This window comes from Hemitrygon akajei, chromosome 7 (assembly GCF_048418815.1).
Source record: "Hemitrygon akajei chromosome 7, sHemAka1.3, whole genome shotgun sequence".
NCBI classification, from domain to species: domain Eukaryota; kingdom Metazoa; phylum Chordata; class Chondrichthyes; order Myliobatiformes; family Dasyatidae; genus Hemitrygon; species Hemitrygon akajei.
In genome coordinates this window covers 104,442,651-104,460,572 of record NC_133130.1, presented here as the reverse complement: position 1 = coordinate 104,460,572, position 17,922 = coordinate 104,442,651, and the positions used below count along the sequence as shown (strand labels likewise).

Genomic DNA, 17,922 nt, shown 5'->3' with positions numbered 1-17,922 from the left:
GGGCTGGTTATGTTTAGAACATAGAACAATAGGCCCTTCTTTCTTACTTACTGTCTCTTATGCTGCTGGTGTTTGAGACAGAAATGAGGGTCCTCCATCTCTGTCTATCCATACCGTTACACACAGATAAAGGAAGAATTCTTCATTGCTGTTTCCATAACAATTTTGTTTAACCAGTCAGGGTTGTTAGCCCTGAACTGAACACCTGAACCTGGAGGACCGGTGGACCACTCTTAGTCTGGCCTCTACTCTTTTACCTGTTTGCCATGGGTAACCCTACCAAGAGCCAATGCATAAAGCAAGCCCTGACTCCAGCCAACATAGCTGTCTGGGTCACTGAGGCATGCAAGCCCTCTAAACCCTATGACAAGGTTGTGGTCCCCTTGGAGAAACAGTCCTTTCAGCCCACAATATTATGCCAGATTATGAAGTTTAATTACGCTAATCCATTCTGCTTGCATGTGGTCCACATTCTTCCATTCTCTGCATATTGACGTGCCTTTCTAACAGCCTCTTAAACACCTCTACTAAATCTGCCCTAGCGGATTTGCCTAGCACTGTCCTTAGCAGTGCATTGCAGCTACTGACCACTTTCTATGTTTAAAAAAAATCCTTCAAATCTCTTGAAAGAGATCTTAAATGCATGCCTTCTGATATTAGATATTTGACCCTGGGGAGAAAGATATCAATAAGTTTCAATAGGTACATTTAATGTTAGAGAAATTATACAATATACATCCTGAAATTCTTTTTCTTCGCAAACATTCAGGAAAACAGAGGAGTGTCCCAAAGAATGAATGACAGTTAAATGTTGGAACCCAAATGCCCCCCCCCCCAGCTGTCCCCTCCCACGCACAAGCAGCAGCAAAGTGACAGCCCCCTCCCCCACCAGCAAAAAAGCATCAGCGTCCCCCACCAAGCACTCAAGCATGCAGCAAAGCATCAATAAAGACACAAACTTGCAGTACCCCAAAGACTATTCGTACACCAGGTATTCGACATACCACAGGCTCTCTCTCCCTAATAAGGGAAAAAGAGATGTCTCCTTTCACAGTGAGGGGGGAGACATAACAAAGCAACTTGCCGATTCATGGTGTTAATGGTCTGTTGTGTCACTTTTTACAAGCTTTCTGCCCAAAGATCTCAGGTCTCTGGGCACACAACCAGCAGCCAGCTCACTGCTTTTGATCTTCCATTTACTCCTATAGTATATCAGGCCTCGAATCTGCCTGTCTTTCAGTTTGCGTCCTTGGCATATCGAAAAGTGGCTGGTTGTGAGGCCCTGAGAGCAGGTCCCATTCCCTCAAAGAACAAATATGTAGTTCCAGGTCAGGGTCTTCAAAAGAACCCTGAAAAGGAAGAAAAAAAGAGATATTAAAGGTAGAAATAGAGCTGTACTCTTATCTGTGCCTCTCACAATTTTATAACCATCTGCCTTTGCTGCTGCAGAGAAAACAACCCCAGTTTGACCAACTGCTCCTTCAGTACCTGGACTCTGTTCCAGGTAACATCCTGGTAAACCGCTTCTGCACCCATCATGGAGCAAAGCATCCACATCTAAAGTTCAGTGGGAAAGCCACCACATTGTACTTACAATGGGGCAATCAGAATTGAATACAATATTCCAAATATGACCGAATCAGCTGAAACTTAACTTCCCAACTCTTGAACTCAGTTCCTTGACTAATAAAGGCAAACATGTCATATGCCAATTTTACCACCTTTTCAAAATGTACAAATGTAATGTACAGGTATAAGGCAAGCGGGTCACTGGGTCTGAATGGATGTCTCCATGATTGCCAGTGGAAGGGGTTTCAAGGGGGAAGATGGGCTTACCATAGTCCTCGAAATTTACCAAGTGCATGTAATTAAATATCTTATTTGTTCAAAATAAGGTTTAAGGATATGCCAGCTAACTGCAGGTTGGTTATTTTAATCCTAGGTTGTTAGGAAATTTTTAGAAACTATAATTATGGGAAATATTGATAGGGATTTGGAGAAGCTTGAATCGATGAAGGAGAATTGACGTGGGGTTGTTATAAGCATTTCATGTTTGAATAACCTGATTGAATTCTCTTAATGAGGTGGATTGACTTGGTTTACTATTGTCACATTTATCAAGATACAATGAAAATCCTGTCTTCCATACTGTTCATACAGACCAAATCATTAACAGTGCATTGAGCTAGAATAAGGTTGGAGAATATTGGAGAACAATGAAGAATAAAGAGTAAAAATTACCAAAAAAAAAGTGAAGAGCAGGTAAACAATAAAGTGCAAGATCATAACAAGGTAAAGTGTGAGGCCAAGATTGCGTTGCATTCAGAGCGATTCAGGAATAGCTTCTTCCCTTCTGCTATCCAATTTCTAAATGGACATTAAGCCCATGAACACTAACTCGCTTTTTCATTATTATTTTTGTTTTGGCACTATTATTTTTAATTTAACTATGTAATGCACACACACACTTTTATTTATTATATTGTATTGTACTGATGCCGCTAAGTTAACAAATTTCATGACATATGCTGGTGATATTAAATCTGATTCTGATTTTATCATACAAGAAGCCTGCTGAAGAGTCTGATAACAGTGGGACAGAAGCTGTCCTTGAGTCTGAATTTTGCACCCTCTGCCCAGTTGGAGAGAGGAGAAGAGGGAATGTCTGGGGTGGGTGGGGTCTTTGATTATGCTGGCTGCTTTAATGAGGCAGCAAGAAATATAGACAGAGTCCTTAGTGGGGAGGCTGGCTCCTGTGATGCATTGAATGGTGTCCACAGCTCTGCGATTTCTTGCCATCATTCTAGAGCTGTTGCCAGAGCAGGTGATGGAGATGGGTGATGAATAGAAAATAGTCAGTTAAAGTCTAGTTTATTGTGCAATGAGACACCTAGGCAACATCACAGGCATATAGCTTCACTTAAGCAACATTCATGAACACATTAAACATTAATTATTTACAGTTTTACAAGAAAGAATAGAATTAGAATTCTTTAAAATCCATGTTTTATTTTGGTTTAAAAGGTCACCAGCAACTTAACTGAATCTAAAAGACAATACATTTGAAGTTTGGCGTATGACTGAGAGTGTTGCTCCTACTGGGACCTTTGCTTTCTTTGTTATTTTTATTGGAATAAGCAGGCTTCTGCAGGGTAAAAATTTCCAAATTTGCGGATGGAAATGTTGGAAATAATTGACAGGGTAGCATAGATTACAAGAAGATACACTTAGTTGAATGAATGGGCAGATGAAATAGAACAGGGGATATACACTCAGCTACTCAATTTGGCACAGAACTGGAACTCAATGTTGTGGTCTGCTGTTGTAGCCCATCTACTTCAAGACTCAACATGTTGTGCATTCAGAGACGCTCTTTTGCACACACGAGGAAATCTGCAGATGCTGGAAATTCAAGTGACACACATCAAAATGCTGGTGGAACACAGCAATCCAGGCAGCATCTGTAGGAAGAAGCACTGTCGACGGTTCGGGCCAAGACCCTGAACTGAACACCTGAACCTGGAGGACCGGTGGACCACTCTTAGTCTGGCCTCTACTCTTTTACCTGTTTGCCATGGGTAACCCTACCAAGAGCCAATGCATAAAGCAAGCCCTGACTCCAGCCAACATAGCTGTCTGGGTCACTGAGGCATGCAAGCCCTCTAAACCCTATGACAAGGTTGTGGTCCCCTTGGAGAAACAGTCCTTTCAGCCCACAATATTATGCCAGATTATGAAGTTTAATTACGCTAATCCATTCTGCTTGCATGTGGTCCACATTCTTCCATTCTCTGCATATTGACGTGCCTTTCTAACAGCCTCTTAAACACCTCTACTAAATCTGCCCTAGCGGATTTGCCTAGCACTGTCCTTAGCAGTGCATTGCAGCTACTGACCACTTTCTATGTTTAAAAAAAATCCTTCAAATCTCTTGAAAGAGACTTGCCCCCTCTCACCTTAAATGCATGCCTTCTGATATTAGATATTTGACCCTGGGGAGAAAGATATCAATAAGTTTCAATAGGTACATTTAATGTTAGAGAAATTATACAATATACATCCTGAAATTCTTTTTCTTCGCAAACATTCAGGAAAACAGAGGAGTGTCCCAAAGAATGAATGACAGTTAAATGTTGGAACCCAAATGCCCCCCCCCCCCCCAGCTGTCCCCTCCCACGCACAAGCAGCAGCAAAGTGACAGCCCCCTCCCCCACCAGCAAAAAAGCATCAGCGTCCCCCACCAAGCACTCAAGCATGCAGCAAAGCATCAATAAAGACACAAACTTGCAGTACCCCAAAGACTATTCGTACACCAGGTATTCGACATACCACAGGCTCTCTCTCCCTAATAAGGGAAAAAGAGATGTCTCCTTTCACAGTGAGGGGGGAGACATAACAAAGCAACTTGCCGATTCATGGTGTTAATGGTCTGTTGTGTCACTTTTTACAAGCTTTCTGCCCAAAGATCTCAGGTCTCTGGGCACACAACCAGCAGCCAGCTCACTGCTTTTGATCTTCCATTTACTCCTATAGTATATCAGGCCTCGAATCTGCCTGTCTTTCAGTTTGCGTCCTTGGCATATCGAAAAGTGGCTGGTTGTGAGGCCCTGAGAGCAGGTCCCATTCCCTCAAAGAACAAATATGTAGTTCCAGGTCAGGGTCTTCAAAAGAACCCTGAAAAGGAAGAAAAAAAGAGATATTAAAGGTAGAAATAGAGCTGTACTCTTATCTGTGCCTCTCACAATTTTATAACCATCTGCCTTTGCTGCTGCAGAGAAAACAACCCCAGTTTGACCAACTGCTCCTTCAGTACCTGGACTCTGTTCCAGGTAACATCCTGGTAAACCGCTTCTGCACCCATCATGGAGCAAAGCATCCACATCTAAAGTTCAGTGGGAAAGCCACCACATTGTACTTACAATGGGGCAATCAGAATTGAATACAATATTCCAAATATGACCGAATCAGCTGAAACTTAACTTCCCAACTCTTGAACTCAGTTCCTTGACTAATAAAGGCAAACATGTCATATGCCAATTTTACCACCTTTTCAAAATGTACAAATGTAATGTACAGGTATAAGGCAAGCGGGTCACTGGGTCTGAATGGATGTCTCCATGATTGCCAGTGGAAGGGGTTTCAAGGGGGAAGATGGGCTTACCATAGTCCTCGAAATTTACCAAGTGCATGTAATTAAATATCTTATTTGTTCAAAATAAGGTTTAAGGATATGCCAGCTAACTGCAGGTTGGTTATTTTAATCCTAGGTTGTTAGGAAATTTTTAGAAACTATAATTATGGGAAATATTGATAGGGATTTGGAGAAGCTTGAATCGATGAAGGAGAATTGACGTGGGGTTGTTATAAGCATTTCATGTTTGAATAACCTGATTGAATTCTCTTAATGAGGTGGATTGACTTGGTTTACTATTGTCACATTTATCAAGATACAATGAAAATCCTGTCTTCCATACTGTTCATACAGACCAAATCATTAACAGTGCATTGAGCTAGAATAAGGTTGGAGAATATTGGAGAACAATGAAGAATAAAGAGTAAAAATTACCAAAAAAAAAGTGAAGAGCAGGTAAACAATAAAGTGCAAGATCATAACAAGGTAAAGTGTGAGGCCAAGATTGCGTTGCATTCAGAGCGATTCAGGAATAGCTTCTTCCCTTCTGCTATCCAATTTCTAAATGGACATTAAGCCCATGAACACTAACTCGCTTTTTCATTATTATTTTTGTTTTGGCACTATTATTTTTAATTTAACTATGTAATGCACACACACACTTTTATTTATTATATTGTATTGTACTGATGCCGCTAAGTTAACAAATTTCATGACATATGCTGGTGATATTAAATCTGATTCTGATTTTATCATACAAGAAGCCTGCTGAAGAGTCTGATAACAGTGGGACAGAAGCTGTCCTTGAGTCTGAATTTTGCACCCTCTGCCCAGTTGGAGAGAGGAGAAGAGGGAATGTCTGGGGTGGGTGGGGTCTTTGATTATGCTGGCTGCTTTAATGAGGCAGCAAGAAATATAGACAGAGTCCTTAGTGGGGAGGCTGGCTCCTGTGATGCATTGAATGGTGTCCACAGCTCTGCGATTTCTTGCCATCATTCTAGAGCTGTTGCCAGAGCAGGTGATGGAGATGGGTGATGAATAGAAAATAGTCAGTTAAAGTCTAGTTTATTGTGCAATGAGACACCTAGGCAACATCACAGGCATATAGCTTCACTTAAGCAACATTCATGAACACATTAAACATTAATTATTTACAGTTTTACAAGAAAGAATAGAATTAGAATTCTTTAAAATCCATGTTTTATTTTGGTTTAAAAGGTCACCAGCAACTTAACTGAATCTAAAAGACAATACATTTGAAGTTTGGCGTATGACTGAGAGTGTTGCTCCTACTGGGACCTTTGCTTTCTTTGTTATTTTTATTGGAATAAGCAGGCTTCTGCAGGGTAAAAATTTCCAAATTTGCGGATGGAAATGTTGGAAATAATTGACAGGGTAGCATAGATTACAAGAAGATACACTTAGTTGAATGAATGGGCAGATGAAATAGAACAGGGGATATACACTCAGCTACTCAATTTGGCACAGAACTGGAACTCAATGTTGTGGTCTGCTGTTGTAGCCCATCTACTTCAAGACTCAACATGTTGTGCATTCAGAGACGCTCTTTTGCACACACGAGGAAATCTGCAGATGCTGGAAATTCAAGTGACACACATCAAAATGCTGGTGGAACACAGCAATCCAGGCAGCATCTGTAGGAAGAAGCACTGTCGACGGTTCGGGCCAAGACCCTGACAAAGGGTCTCGGTCCGAAACGTCGACAGTCCTTCTTCCTATAGATGCTGCCTGGCCTACTGCGTTCCGCCAGCATTTTGTGCATGTTACTCTTTTGCACACCACTGTTGTAACTCATGGTTATTTGAGTTACTGTCACCTTCCTGTCAGCTTGAAATCTGTCTAGCCATTCTCCTTTGACCTCTCTTATTAACAAGGCATTTTCGCCCACAGAAATGCCACTCACTGGAAGATTTTTGTTTATCACACCATTCTCTAGAGACTGTTGTGTGTGAAAATCCCAGATCAGTAGTTTGTAAGATAATCAAACCACCCCCTCTGGCACCAACAATCATTCCACAGTCGAAGTCAGTTAGACTACATTTTCCATATTCTGATGTTTAGAGTGAGCACCAATTGAACCGCTTGACCACGTCTACATGCTTTTATACATTGAATTGATGGCACATGATTGAATGAATAGATATTTGCGTTAATGAGCAGTTGGACCTAATAATGTGGCCACTGACTGTATGAAGCAGTATAGTTCTCAAAATGTATAAGAGACAATGTAGGCATAATGACATGTTTCTAAAGTGTGTGCAGAAACATGCCTTCTATGGTATTACAATTTTCTAAAGACTCATTACATTTTTGGGATCCATCAGGAATGAGGTCTATGCATATGATTAACAAATTATGATTAAAAAATTGTTAATTTGAGGGTTGCAGGGTAATGTCCCTTTAACACATTGAAGACACATGTCTATATAGTGGGGCAATGTATATGAAGTGGGGAATATTTAATGTTACCCCCCCCCCCATGCAAGAAGATGATTCTGTCCCTGAAATATCCTCCTTCAATTTAATTGGTAATTTTAATCATATGACAATTACAGCACGGAAACAGGCCATCTCGTCTGGCCCTTCTAGTCCGTGCTGAACGCTTACTCTCACCTAGTCCCACTGACCTGCAGTCAGCGCAAAACCCTCCCATTCATTTCCTGTCCATATACCTATCCAATTTTTATTTAAATGACAATATCGTACCTGCCTCTACAACTTCTACTGGAAGCTCATTCCACACAGCTACCACTCTCTGAGTAAAGAAGTACCCCGTCGTGTGACCCCTAAACTTTTGCCCCTTAACTCTCAACTTATGTCCTCTTGTTTGAATCTCCCCTACTCTCAATGGAAAAAGCCTATACACGTCAACTCTATCTAACCCCCTCATAATTTTAAATACCTCTATCAAGTCCCCCCTCAACCTTCTATGCTCCAAAGAATAAAGACATTTCTCTGTAACTTAGGTGCTGAAACCCAGGTAACATTCTAGTAAATCTCCTCTGTACTCTCTCTGTTTTGTTGACATCTACATTCCTACCAAAATGTAGCACCTCACTCTTATCAGCATTAAACTCCATCTGCCATCTTTCAGCCCACTCTTCTAACTGGCCTAAATCTCTCTGTAAACTTTGAAAACCTACTTCATTATCCACAACACCACCTATCTTAGTATCATCTGCAAACTTACTAATCCAATTTACCACCCTATCATCCAGATCATTAATGTATATGACAAACAACGTTGGACCCAATACAGATCCCTGAGGCACACCACTAGTCACCGGCCTCCAACCTGACAAACAGTTATCCACCACTATTCTCTGGCATCTCCCATGCAGCCGCTGTTGAATCCATTTTACTACTTCAATATTAATACCTAACGATTGAACCTTCCTAATTAACCTTCCATGTGGAACCTTGTCAAAGGCCTTACTGAAGTCCATATAGACAACATCCACTGCTTGACCCTCGTCAACCTTCCTAGTAACCTCTTCAAAACATTCAATAAGATTTGTCAAACATGACCTTCCACGCACAAATCCATGTTGACTGTTCCTAATCAGACCCTGTCTGTCCAGATAATTATATATACCATCTCTAAGAATACTTTCCATCAATTTACCCACCACTGACGTCAAACTTACAGGCCGATAATTGCAAACACGAGGAAGTCTGCAGATGCTGGAAATTCAAACAACACACACAAAATGCTGGTGGAACACAGCAAGTCTGGCAGCATCTATAGGGAGAAGCGCTGTCGACGTTTTGGGCTGAGACCCTTCATCAGGACATCCTGATGAAGGGTCTCGGCCCGAAATGTTGACAGCGCTTCTCCCTATAGATGCTGCCTGGCCTGCTGTGTTCCACCAGTATTTTGTGTGAGTAGGCCGATAATTGCTAGGTTTACTCTTAGAACCCTTTTTAAACAATGGAACCACATGAGCAATACGCCAATCCTCCGGCGCCATCCCTTTTTCTAATGACATTTGAAATATTTCTGTCAGGGGCCCCTGCTATTTCTACACTAACTTCCCTCAAGGTCCTAGGGAATAACCTTTCAGGACCTGGAGACTTATCCACTTTTATATTCTTTAAAAGTGCCAGTACTTCCTCTTCTTTAATCATCATAGTTTCCATAACTGCCCTACTTGTTTCCTTTACCTTACACAATTCAGTATCCTTCTCCTTAGTAAATACCGAAGAAAAGAAATTGTTCAAAATCTCCCCCATCTCTTTTGGCTCCACACATGGCTGTCCACTCTGATTCTGTAAGGGACCAATTGTATCCCTCACTATCCTTTTGCTATTAATATAACTGTAGAAACCCTTTGGATTTATTTTCACCCTACTTGCCAAAGCAACCTCATATCTTTTAGCTTTTCTAATTTCTTTCTTGAGGTTCTTCTTACATCCTTTATATTCCTTGAGCACCTCATTTACTCCATGCTGCCTATATTTATTGTAGTTATCTCTCTTTTTCTGAACCAAGTTTCCAATATCCCTTGAAAACCATGGCTCTCTCAAACTTTTAACCTTTCCTTTCAACGTAACAGGAACATAAAGATTCTGTACCCTCAAAATTTCTCCTTTAAATGACTGCCTTTTCTCTATTACATCCTTCCCATAAAACAAATTGTCCCACTCCACTCCTTCTAAATTCTTTCGTATCTCCTCAAAGTTAGCCTTTCTCCAATCAAAAACCTCAACCCTGTGTCCAGTCCCATCCTTCTCCATAATTATATTGAAACTAATGGCATTGTGATCACTGGACCCGAAGTGCTCCCTAACACATTCCTCCGTCACCTGACTTATCTCATTCCCTAACAGGAGATCTACCACTGCTCCTTCTCTAGTCGGTACCTCTATGAATTGCTGCAAAAAACTATCCTGCACACATTTTACAAACTCCAAACCATCCAACCCTTTTACAGAATGGGCTTCCCAGTCTATGTGTGGAAAATTAAAACCTCCCACAATCACAACCTTGTGCTTACTACAAATATCTGCTATCTCCTTACAAACTTGCTCCTCCAATTCTCACTCCCCATTAGGTGGTCGATAATACACCCCTATAAGTGTTACTACACCTTTCCCATTCCTCAATTCCACCCAAATAGGCTCCCTAGACGAGCCCTCTAATCTATCCTGCCAAAGCACCGCTGTAATATTTTCTCTGACAAGCAATGCAACACCTCCCCCTCGCCCCTCCAGTTCTATCACACCTGAAGCAACGGAATCCAGGAATATTTAGTTACGAATCACACCCCTCCTGCAACCCTGTTTCACTAATAGCTTCAACATCATAATTCCAGTTATCAATCCATGCTCTGAGATCCACCTTTCTTACAATGCTCTTAGCATTAAAATAAATGCATTTAAGAAATTCTCCACCTTTTACTCTCTGCTTATCCCTATCGCACTGTTTGCACCAAACAGCTTTACAATCTTGTTTTTCTTCCTTTTCCCCTACATCTTCGGTCTGAGCACTCCCCTTCTCTATCACCTGCCTATCCTCTCTCACATACTGTCTATAAGCTTACTCTATTTGTGAACTTACCTCCTCTCTCCTAATCACTTCAATTTGATTCCCACCCCCCAACCATTTTAGTTTAAAGTCTCCCCAGTAGCCTTAGCACATCTGCCCACCAGGATATTGCCCTCCCCCCCTTAGGATTCAAGTGTAACCCGTCCTTTTTGTACAGGTCACACCTGCCCCAAAAGAGGTCCCAGTGATCCAGAAACTTGAATCCCTCAGCCACGCATTTATCCTCCACCTCATTCCATTCCTATTTCACTGTCAGGTGGCACAGGCAGTAATCCTGAGGTTACTACCTTTGCGGTCCTTCTTCTCAACTCCCTTCCTGACTCCCTATATTCTCCTTTCAGGACCAATTCCCTTTTCCTACCTATGTCATTGGTACCTATATGTATCACGACCTCTGGCTCCTCACCCTCCCACTTCAGGATATCTTGGACGCGATCAGAAACATCCCAGACCCTGGCACCAGAGAGGCAAAATACCATCCGGGTCTCCTGACTGCATCCACAGAATCGTCTGTCTGACCCCCTAACTATCCAGTCCCCTATTACTACTGCCTTCCTCTTCCTTTCCCTACCCTTCTGAGCTACAGGGCCGGACTCTGTGCTGGAGGCATGGTCACTGTTGCTTCCCCCAGGTAGGCTGTCCCCCCCCCAACAGTACTCAAACAGGAGTACTTATTGTCAAGGGGTACAGCCACTGGGGTACTCTTTAGTACCTGACTCTTCCTCTTCCCTCTTCTAACCGTGACCCACTTGTCTGTCTCCCGAGGCCCTGGTGTGACCAGCTGCCTGTAACTCCTCTCTATCAACTCCTCACTCTCCCTGACCAGATGAAGGTCATCGAGCTGCAGCTCCAGTTCCCTAACACGGGCACCTGGCACAGATATGGACGTCCGGGAGGCTAGGAAACTTCAGGACCTCCCACATCTGACACCAAGAACAACAAGTTGCCCTCACACTCATAGTTCCCCCTTTCCTCAAATAACAGGAAAAATTGAAAACTAAACCTACCTTGCCTCGCCTATTTCCGCCAAAACCTGTTGAGCCAAAGCCTTTAAGCCTTCACTGTGCTCCCAGCTCACTCTGCTGCCCGCAAATGACACTGCCCGTTGTATAAGGCTGTATTCCTTTTAAATCTTCCACGCTTCACTGCCCGACGTCACACGCCTGCGAAGTCCCTCCTCTCTTAACCCCGATGAGAAGAAAAAATCAAAATGGCTCCCGCTGCACTCCCTTTCTGATTCTCAGACTTACTCCTCCAAACTGACAAAATTTTGACAAAACCACGTGTCCATTTTTAAACTGGTGCCACAACAACCTCTTACTCAATGTCAGCAAGACCAAGGAGGTGATTATTGACTTCAGGAGGAGGAAACCAGAGGTCTATGAGCCAGTCCTCATCGGCTGATCATAGGTGGAGAGGGTCAGCAAGTCATTGTTATCACTTTCAGAGGACCTGTCCCGGGCCCAGCACAAGTACAGTTAGAAAGAAAGCAGGGCAGTTGCAAAGGTTTAACGTGATATCTGACAAACTTCTATAAATATATGGTGGAGAGTAAATTAACTGGTTGTGTCATGTTATGGAAACACCAATGCCCTTAAATGTTTTTAAAAATCTTTTTAAGAAGTAGTGGATATGACCCAGTCTGTCATACGTGAAGCCCTCACCACCATTGAGCACTGTCGGGGGAAAGCAGCATTCATTATCAGGGATCTTCACCACCCAGGTTATGCTCTCTTTAGGAAGAAGCTACAGGAGCCTCAGGGCTCATGCCTCCAGAAACAGTTATTACTCCTCAACCATGGGGTCCGAGTCCATAGGACACTCAAAGCTGCTGCACAGGTTGACTCTGTGGTTAAGAAAGCATTGACCTTCATGAATCGCGGGATTAAGTTTAGGAGCTAAGGGGTAATGTTGCAGCTATGTAGGTCCCTGGTCAGACCTCACTTGGAGTACTGTGCTCGGTTCTGGTCGCCTCACTATAAGAAGGATGTGGAAACCATAGAAAGGGTGCAGAGGAGATTTACAAAGAGGTTGAGTGAACTCGACCTTTTTTCTTTGGAGCGACTGAGGATGAAAGGTGACCTGATAGAGGTGTATAGGATAATGAGAAGCATTGATCGTGTGGATAGTCAGAGGCTTTTTCCCAGGGCTGAAATGGCTAGCACGAGAGGGCACAGTTTGAAAGTGTTTGGAAGTAGGTACAGAGGAGATGTCAGGGGTTAGTTTTTTACGCAGAGACAGACAGAGAGACAGACATACTTTATTGATCCCAAGGGAAACTGGGTTTTGTTACAGCCACACCAACCAAGAATAGTGAAGAAATATAGCAATCTAAAACCATAAATAATTAAATAATAATAAGTTAATCATGCCAAGTGGAAATAAGTCCAGGACCAGCCTATTGACTCAGGGTGTCTGACACTCCTAGGGAGGAGTTGTAAAGTTTGATGGCCACAGGTAGGAATGACTTCCTATGATGCTCAGTGTTACATCTTGGTGGAATGAGTCTCTGATTGAATGTACTCCTGTGCCTAACCAGTACATTATGGAGTGGATGGGAGTCATTGTCCAAGATGGCATGCAACTTGGACAGCATCCTCTGTGCAGACACCACCGTCAGAGAGTCCAGTTCCACCCCCACAACATCACTGGCCTTACGAATGAGTATGTTGATTCTGTTGGTGTCTGCTACCCTCAGCCTGCTGCCCCAGCACACAACACAGAGAGAGTGGTAAGTGCATGGAATGGGCTGCCAGCGACGTTGATGGAGGCGGATAACATAAGGTCTTTTAAGAGACTCCTGGATAGGTACATGGAGCTTAGAAAAACAGAGGGCTATGGGTAAGCCTAGGTAATTTCTAAGGTAGGGACATGTTCGGCACAGCTTTGTGGGCCGAAGGGCCTGTATTGTGCTGTAGGTTTTCTATGTTTCATGACTCTCTTTAAAGCACTCTTTAGCTCATGTTCTTGATATTACTTATTTATTAATGTTATTTCTTTCTTTTTGCATTTGTACAGTTTGTAGTGTTTTGCATGCTGATTGAATGCATGTTGGTGTGGTCTTTCATTCATTCTGTTCATGATTATTATTCTAATGTGAATTTATTGAATCTCAGGGTTGTATATGGTGACATATGTGTACTTTAATATACATTTATCTTGAACTTTGAAATTCTGAAATTGCTTCTGAAGTCTTTTTCATTGAAAGAAAATCAGGATCACATCCCTGGAGGCAAAACATTTTTAAGGACTCTTATGTGAAGTGTTAGTAGGAAAGGCTGAAAATAAACAGAGCCCCATCCACTGCAATACTAACCACTGGCACTGAATACTCCCAGGTCAGACATAGCAGAATAAATTCCCTGAGCACCAGCCAACTGCATGGCATAATCCAATTCCCATACCTCTCCGTGTGAGTGTACCAAATTATCAAACTACGTACACTCTATGAATAACTCTAACTCACCTAACAGAAGACAGACTTTGAAAAAGCCAATCTTTAATGACATTCACTGTTAATTACCTCTGTGTATTGGGCATTAAACTCCGATAGTTCTGCCTGAGGTATGGAATCAAGCTGAGCACAGTGATGAATGGGCACCACAGTAGCGTAGCGGTTAACATGGTGCTATTGCAGCTTGGGGTATTCAGGAGTTTGGAGTTTAATTCTGCCGCTGTGTGTAAGGGGTTTCTGAACTTCCTCCCTGTATAATGTGTGGATTTTCCCTGGGTGTTCTGGTTGCCTCCCACGGTCCAAAGACTTACTGGGTAGGTTAATTTGTCATTGTAAATTGTCCTGTGATTAGGTTAGGATTAATCAGGGTTATAGAGTTGTGGGGGGGTGGCTTGGCTTCAAGGGCTGGAAGGGCCTAATCAGTGCTGTATCACTAAATAAATAAAAGAAATGATTCATTGAAATGGACCACAGATAACACATTTCACTCAGAGGGCAGTAAAGATATTAATTGATTTTGTCAATTGCTTTATGTTTTTACATTGCTCAAGTTAGAAGTAAATTTGTGAATTGAGAAATAATTTTTGTTTCTATCAGTGTTAAACAAATTTGGGATAAAGTTGTGCCATATTGATACTGTGCCTGTTGGTGGATGCAACTTAAGGTGCCAGCTTTGGTTCATTTGTGTCATGAGTCATACATTCATGGTTTGAAATCTCAACCTAGAAGTTGAGAGTGTCATTTATGCTGAAGCTTCATAGAGCAATGCACACAAAATGCTGGAGGAACTCAGCAAGTCAGTCGATGTTTTCGGGCCAAGACCTTTCATCACGACTGGAAAGGAAGGGGGAAGAAGTCAGAATTAGAAGTGAGGGGGGGAGAGGAAGGAATACAAGCTAGAAGATTATGGGTGAAGCAATGTGGGGAACATAGAACCATAGAATAGTACAGCACATTACAGGCCCTTCGGCCCACAATGTTGTGCCGACCCTCAAACCCTGCCTCCCATATAATCCCCAAAGGGGTGATGAAGCCAGAAGCTGGGAGGTGATAGGTGGAAGAGCTAAAGAGCAGGAGAAGAAGCAATCTGATAGGAGAGGAGTGTTGACCATGGGAGTAAAGGAAGGAGGTGGGGCATCAGGGGTGAGTGGATAGGCAGATGAGGAAAAGGAAAGAAGGGAGTCAGAGTGGGGAATGGAAAAAGAGAGAAGGGGGAGTTAGAGAAATCGATGTAAGTGCCATCAGGTTGGAAGCAGAATATGAGGTATTGCTTCTCCAGCCTGATTCAATACTATATTATGCTAGCTTTCTGTCTATAACAATGTTGATGCTTTTCACAACTACAGTCTCTTTGAGATATTGAGCACCTTGAGACATTCAGAGCTTATTGAAAAGCTTTACAAGTCTATTTTCACCATAAATGTTGTAGCAACCATGCAAAAAGATTGGGTTCAAAGCAAAAGATACTGGAAATACTCAACTAGTCAGCCAACATCTGTGGAAGTTAATATTTCAGGATGAAATGAAACAAGCTTCAACATTCAGAGAAAGAGAGAAGATATGTGATAGAATCTAAAGCAGGAGAGGTTAAATGGCAATAGTGAAAAGGTGAGAAAACAGGACAAATAAGGTAACTTAAATCTGTGAATAGTTAAAGTAATCTTGTGAAATTCCAGAGGAAACAATTGTGAATGTTTGATATCTAAATGAAAAGGCAGGAACTGTTGATAATCTGAAATTGTTGAATTCGGTGTTGAGTGATTCAGTGTCACCTGATGGTGACTTTGATTAGTCTGGCTTTCCTGCACATGAGCGTTCCTGGTATTTGACATTGGCTTTGTGGGAGAAGCCAGAGAGTGACAGTAGATGATTGCCTCTTGGACTGGAGGCCTGTGCTCGTGATGTATTGACCTTTCCCTCACCGTCACTGGCTTCCAGATGTTCCTACATTATAGCATTACAGTGCCTCAGCAGACTGTATTTGTAACTAATTAAACTATCATTAAATTTCTAACTATTATAACTATCATTAAAACTGATTTCCTTTTTAATTTTAAAAGTTTGCAAGAGAGAAGCATTTCAAAGCTGAGAGCTCTATGGTTTATAAGATCCTGAGTACTGGAGAAGTTGACTGCAGCAACACATTGGAGGACGACATGGACCCAGACCTTCCTGGACAAGCAGTTGTTTACCGATCTGCTCGGCAGTCTGTTTATGGCATTCTTCTAGCAGCTGAATCATGTAGGAATATTTTAAATACTTCGATCCTTCAAATGACAGGTGACACAGTTTCAGGTACCAACAACATCTTGCATCATTCCATAGACCTGGAGGAGTTTCATGAGGATGTTGAACCCTCAGGGTAATAATCAAGTGGCACTGCTGCTGTTAGGGCAACTTGGCCATTTAACGGGATCAATTTTGCCATTCAAGTGTCAGGGGAAAATAAGGATAGTTTTATTTCCTTACAATCCCAACATGACAATTAACCTTGATGTGAAAAGGACTTGCAGACCACTTACAAAATGATTCCTTTATATACAAATCCAAGAATAAACATTTATACATTGCAGAAGATCTGTACTATTATATTTACTTGTCTGTTTTCCCAAAATTCATACATCTCATTAGTTTCTTACATTAGCTGGTTCTTCACCATTCAGTCATGCATATGTGGAACCATAACACCCAACACCAACAGAGTCTTGAGTTTATATATTAGCTGTAACATAGAAGAACATCCCGTGGTCCATCAGGCTCCTGAACCAGCATGGATAACTTCTCACCTCAGCTCTGAAGTGACCCTACAACCTGTAGACATATTTTCAAGAACTGTAAAATTCATGTTCTCAGTATTATTTATTTACTTTTTTATTAGTATTTGAACAATCAGTCTTAATTTGCACATCAGTTGCGTGTCAGTCTTTGTTTATGTACAGTACGGTTCTTCATAAATTCTGTTGTAAGTCTTCATTTTCCTGTAAATAAAGCCAGCTAGGAAATGAATCTCAAGGTAAGAAATACACACTCTGATAATAAATTTACTTTGACTTTGATCCTAATAAGAAATTAACACAGAGAAGGAAATATCAGATGACTAAAAACTTTTTTGGATGGTTGGGTTTTAAATAAAGGGAAGTTAGTATTCATGAATTTATAGCCAAGGGCACTAAATAATGGTGAAGCAAGAGACTACAAATCCTGTCATCTGCAGCAAAAAATAGCTGTGCTGGAGGAACTCAGTAGGTTAAGCAGCAACTGTGGTTAGTAAATGTTTGGAGTTGAGACCCTACATCAAGATTGAGAGTGTAGAGGAGAAATAGCCAGTGTGAAGAGGTGAGAGGGCAGCATGAGGTGAGGCAGGGCTGGGCAGGCAATTGGTGAGGTGGGAGATGATGGGGCAGGGGGATGCATGTCCCCCAATAAATGCAAACACGAGGAAATCTGCAGATGCTGGAAACTCAAGCAACACACACAAAATGCTGGTGGAACGCAGCAGGCCAGGCAGCATCTATAGGGAGAAGTGCTGTCGACGTTTCCAGCCGAAACCCTTCGTCAGGACTGACTGTTAGTCCTGACGAAGGGTCCGGGCCCGAAACGTCGACAGCACTTCTCCCTATAGATGCTGCCTGGCTTGCTGCGTACCACCAGCATTTTGTGTGTGTTCCCCCAATAAATGAGTGTTTTTTTAAAAATCTGGAATGCGCAAAATGTTTGAGCTGAAGGAACACAGAGAGCTCGATTTTCTTTTAAAGGGTTACAGAGATA

The 17,922-nt window shown here is 42.0% G+C and overlaps 1 protein-coding gene across 3 annotated transcripts in view; it reads left to right on the top strand.

Moving 5' to 3' along the window:
• The window catches only part of fam120b (family with sequence similarity 120 member B), a 173,985-nt gene that overhangs the window by 61,783 nt on the left and 94,280 nt on the right, over window positions 1-17,922 (top strand). For all 3 annotated transcript variants that reach the window (XM_073051611.1, XM_073051610.1, XM_073051613.1), the window contains one exon: window positions 16,215-16,395. In XM_073051611.1, coding sequence (XP_072907712.1) covers window positions 16,215-16,395 — 181 coding nt within the window. The remainder of the gene's footprint in view (window positions 1-16,214; window positions 16,396-17,922) is intronic.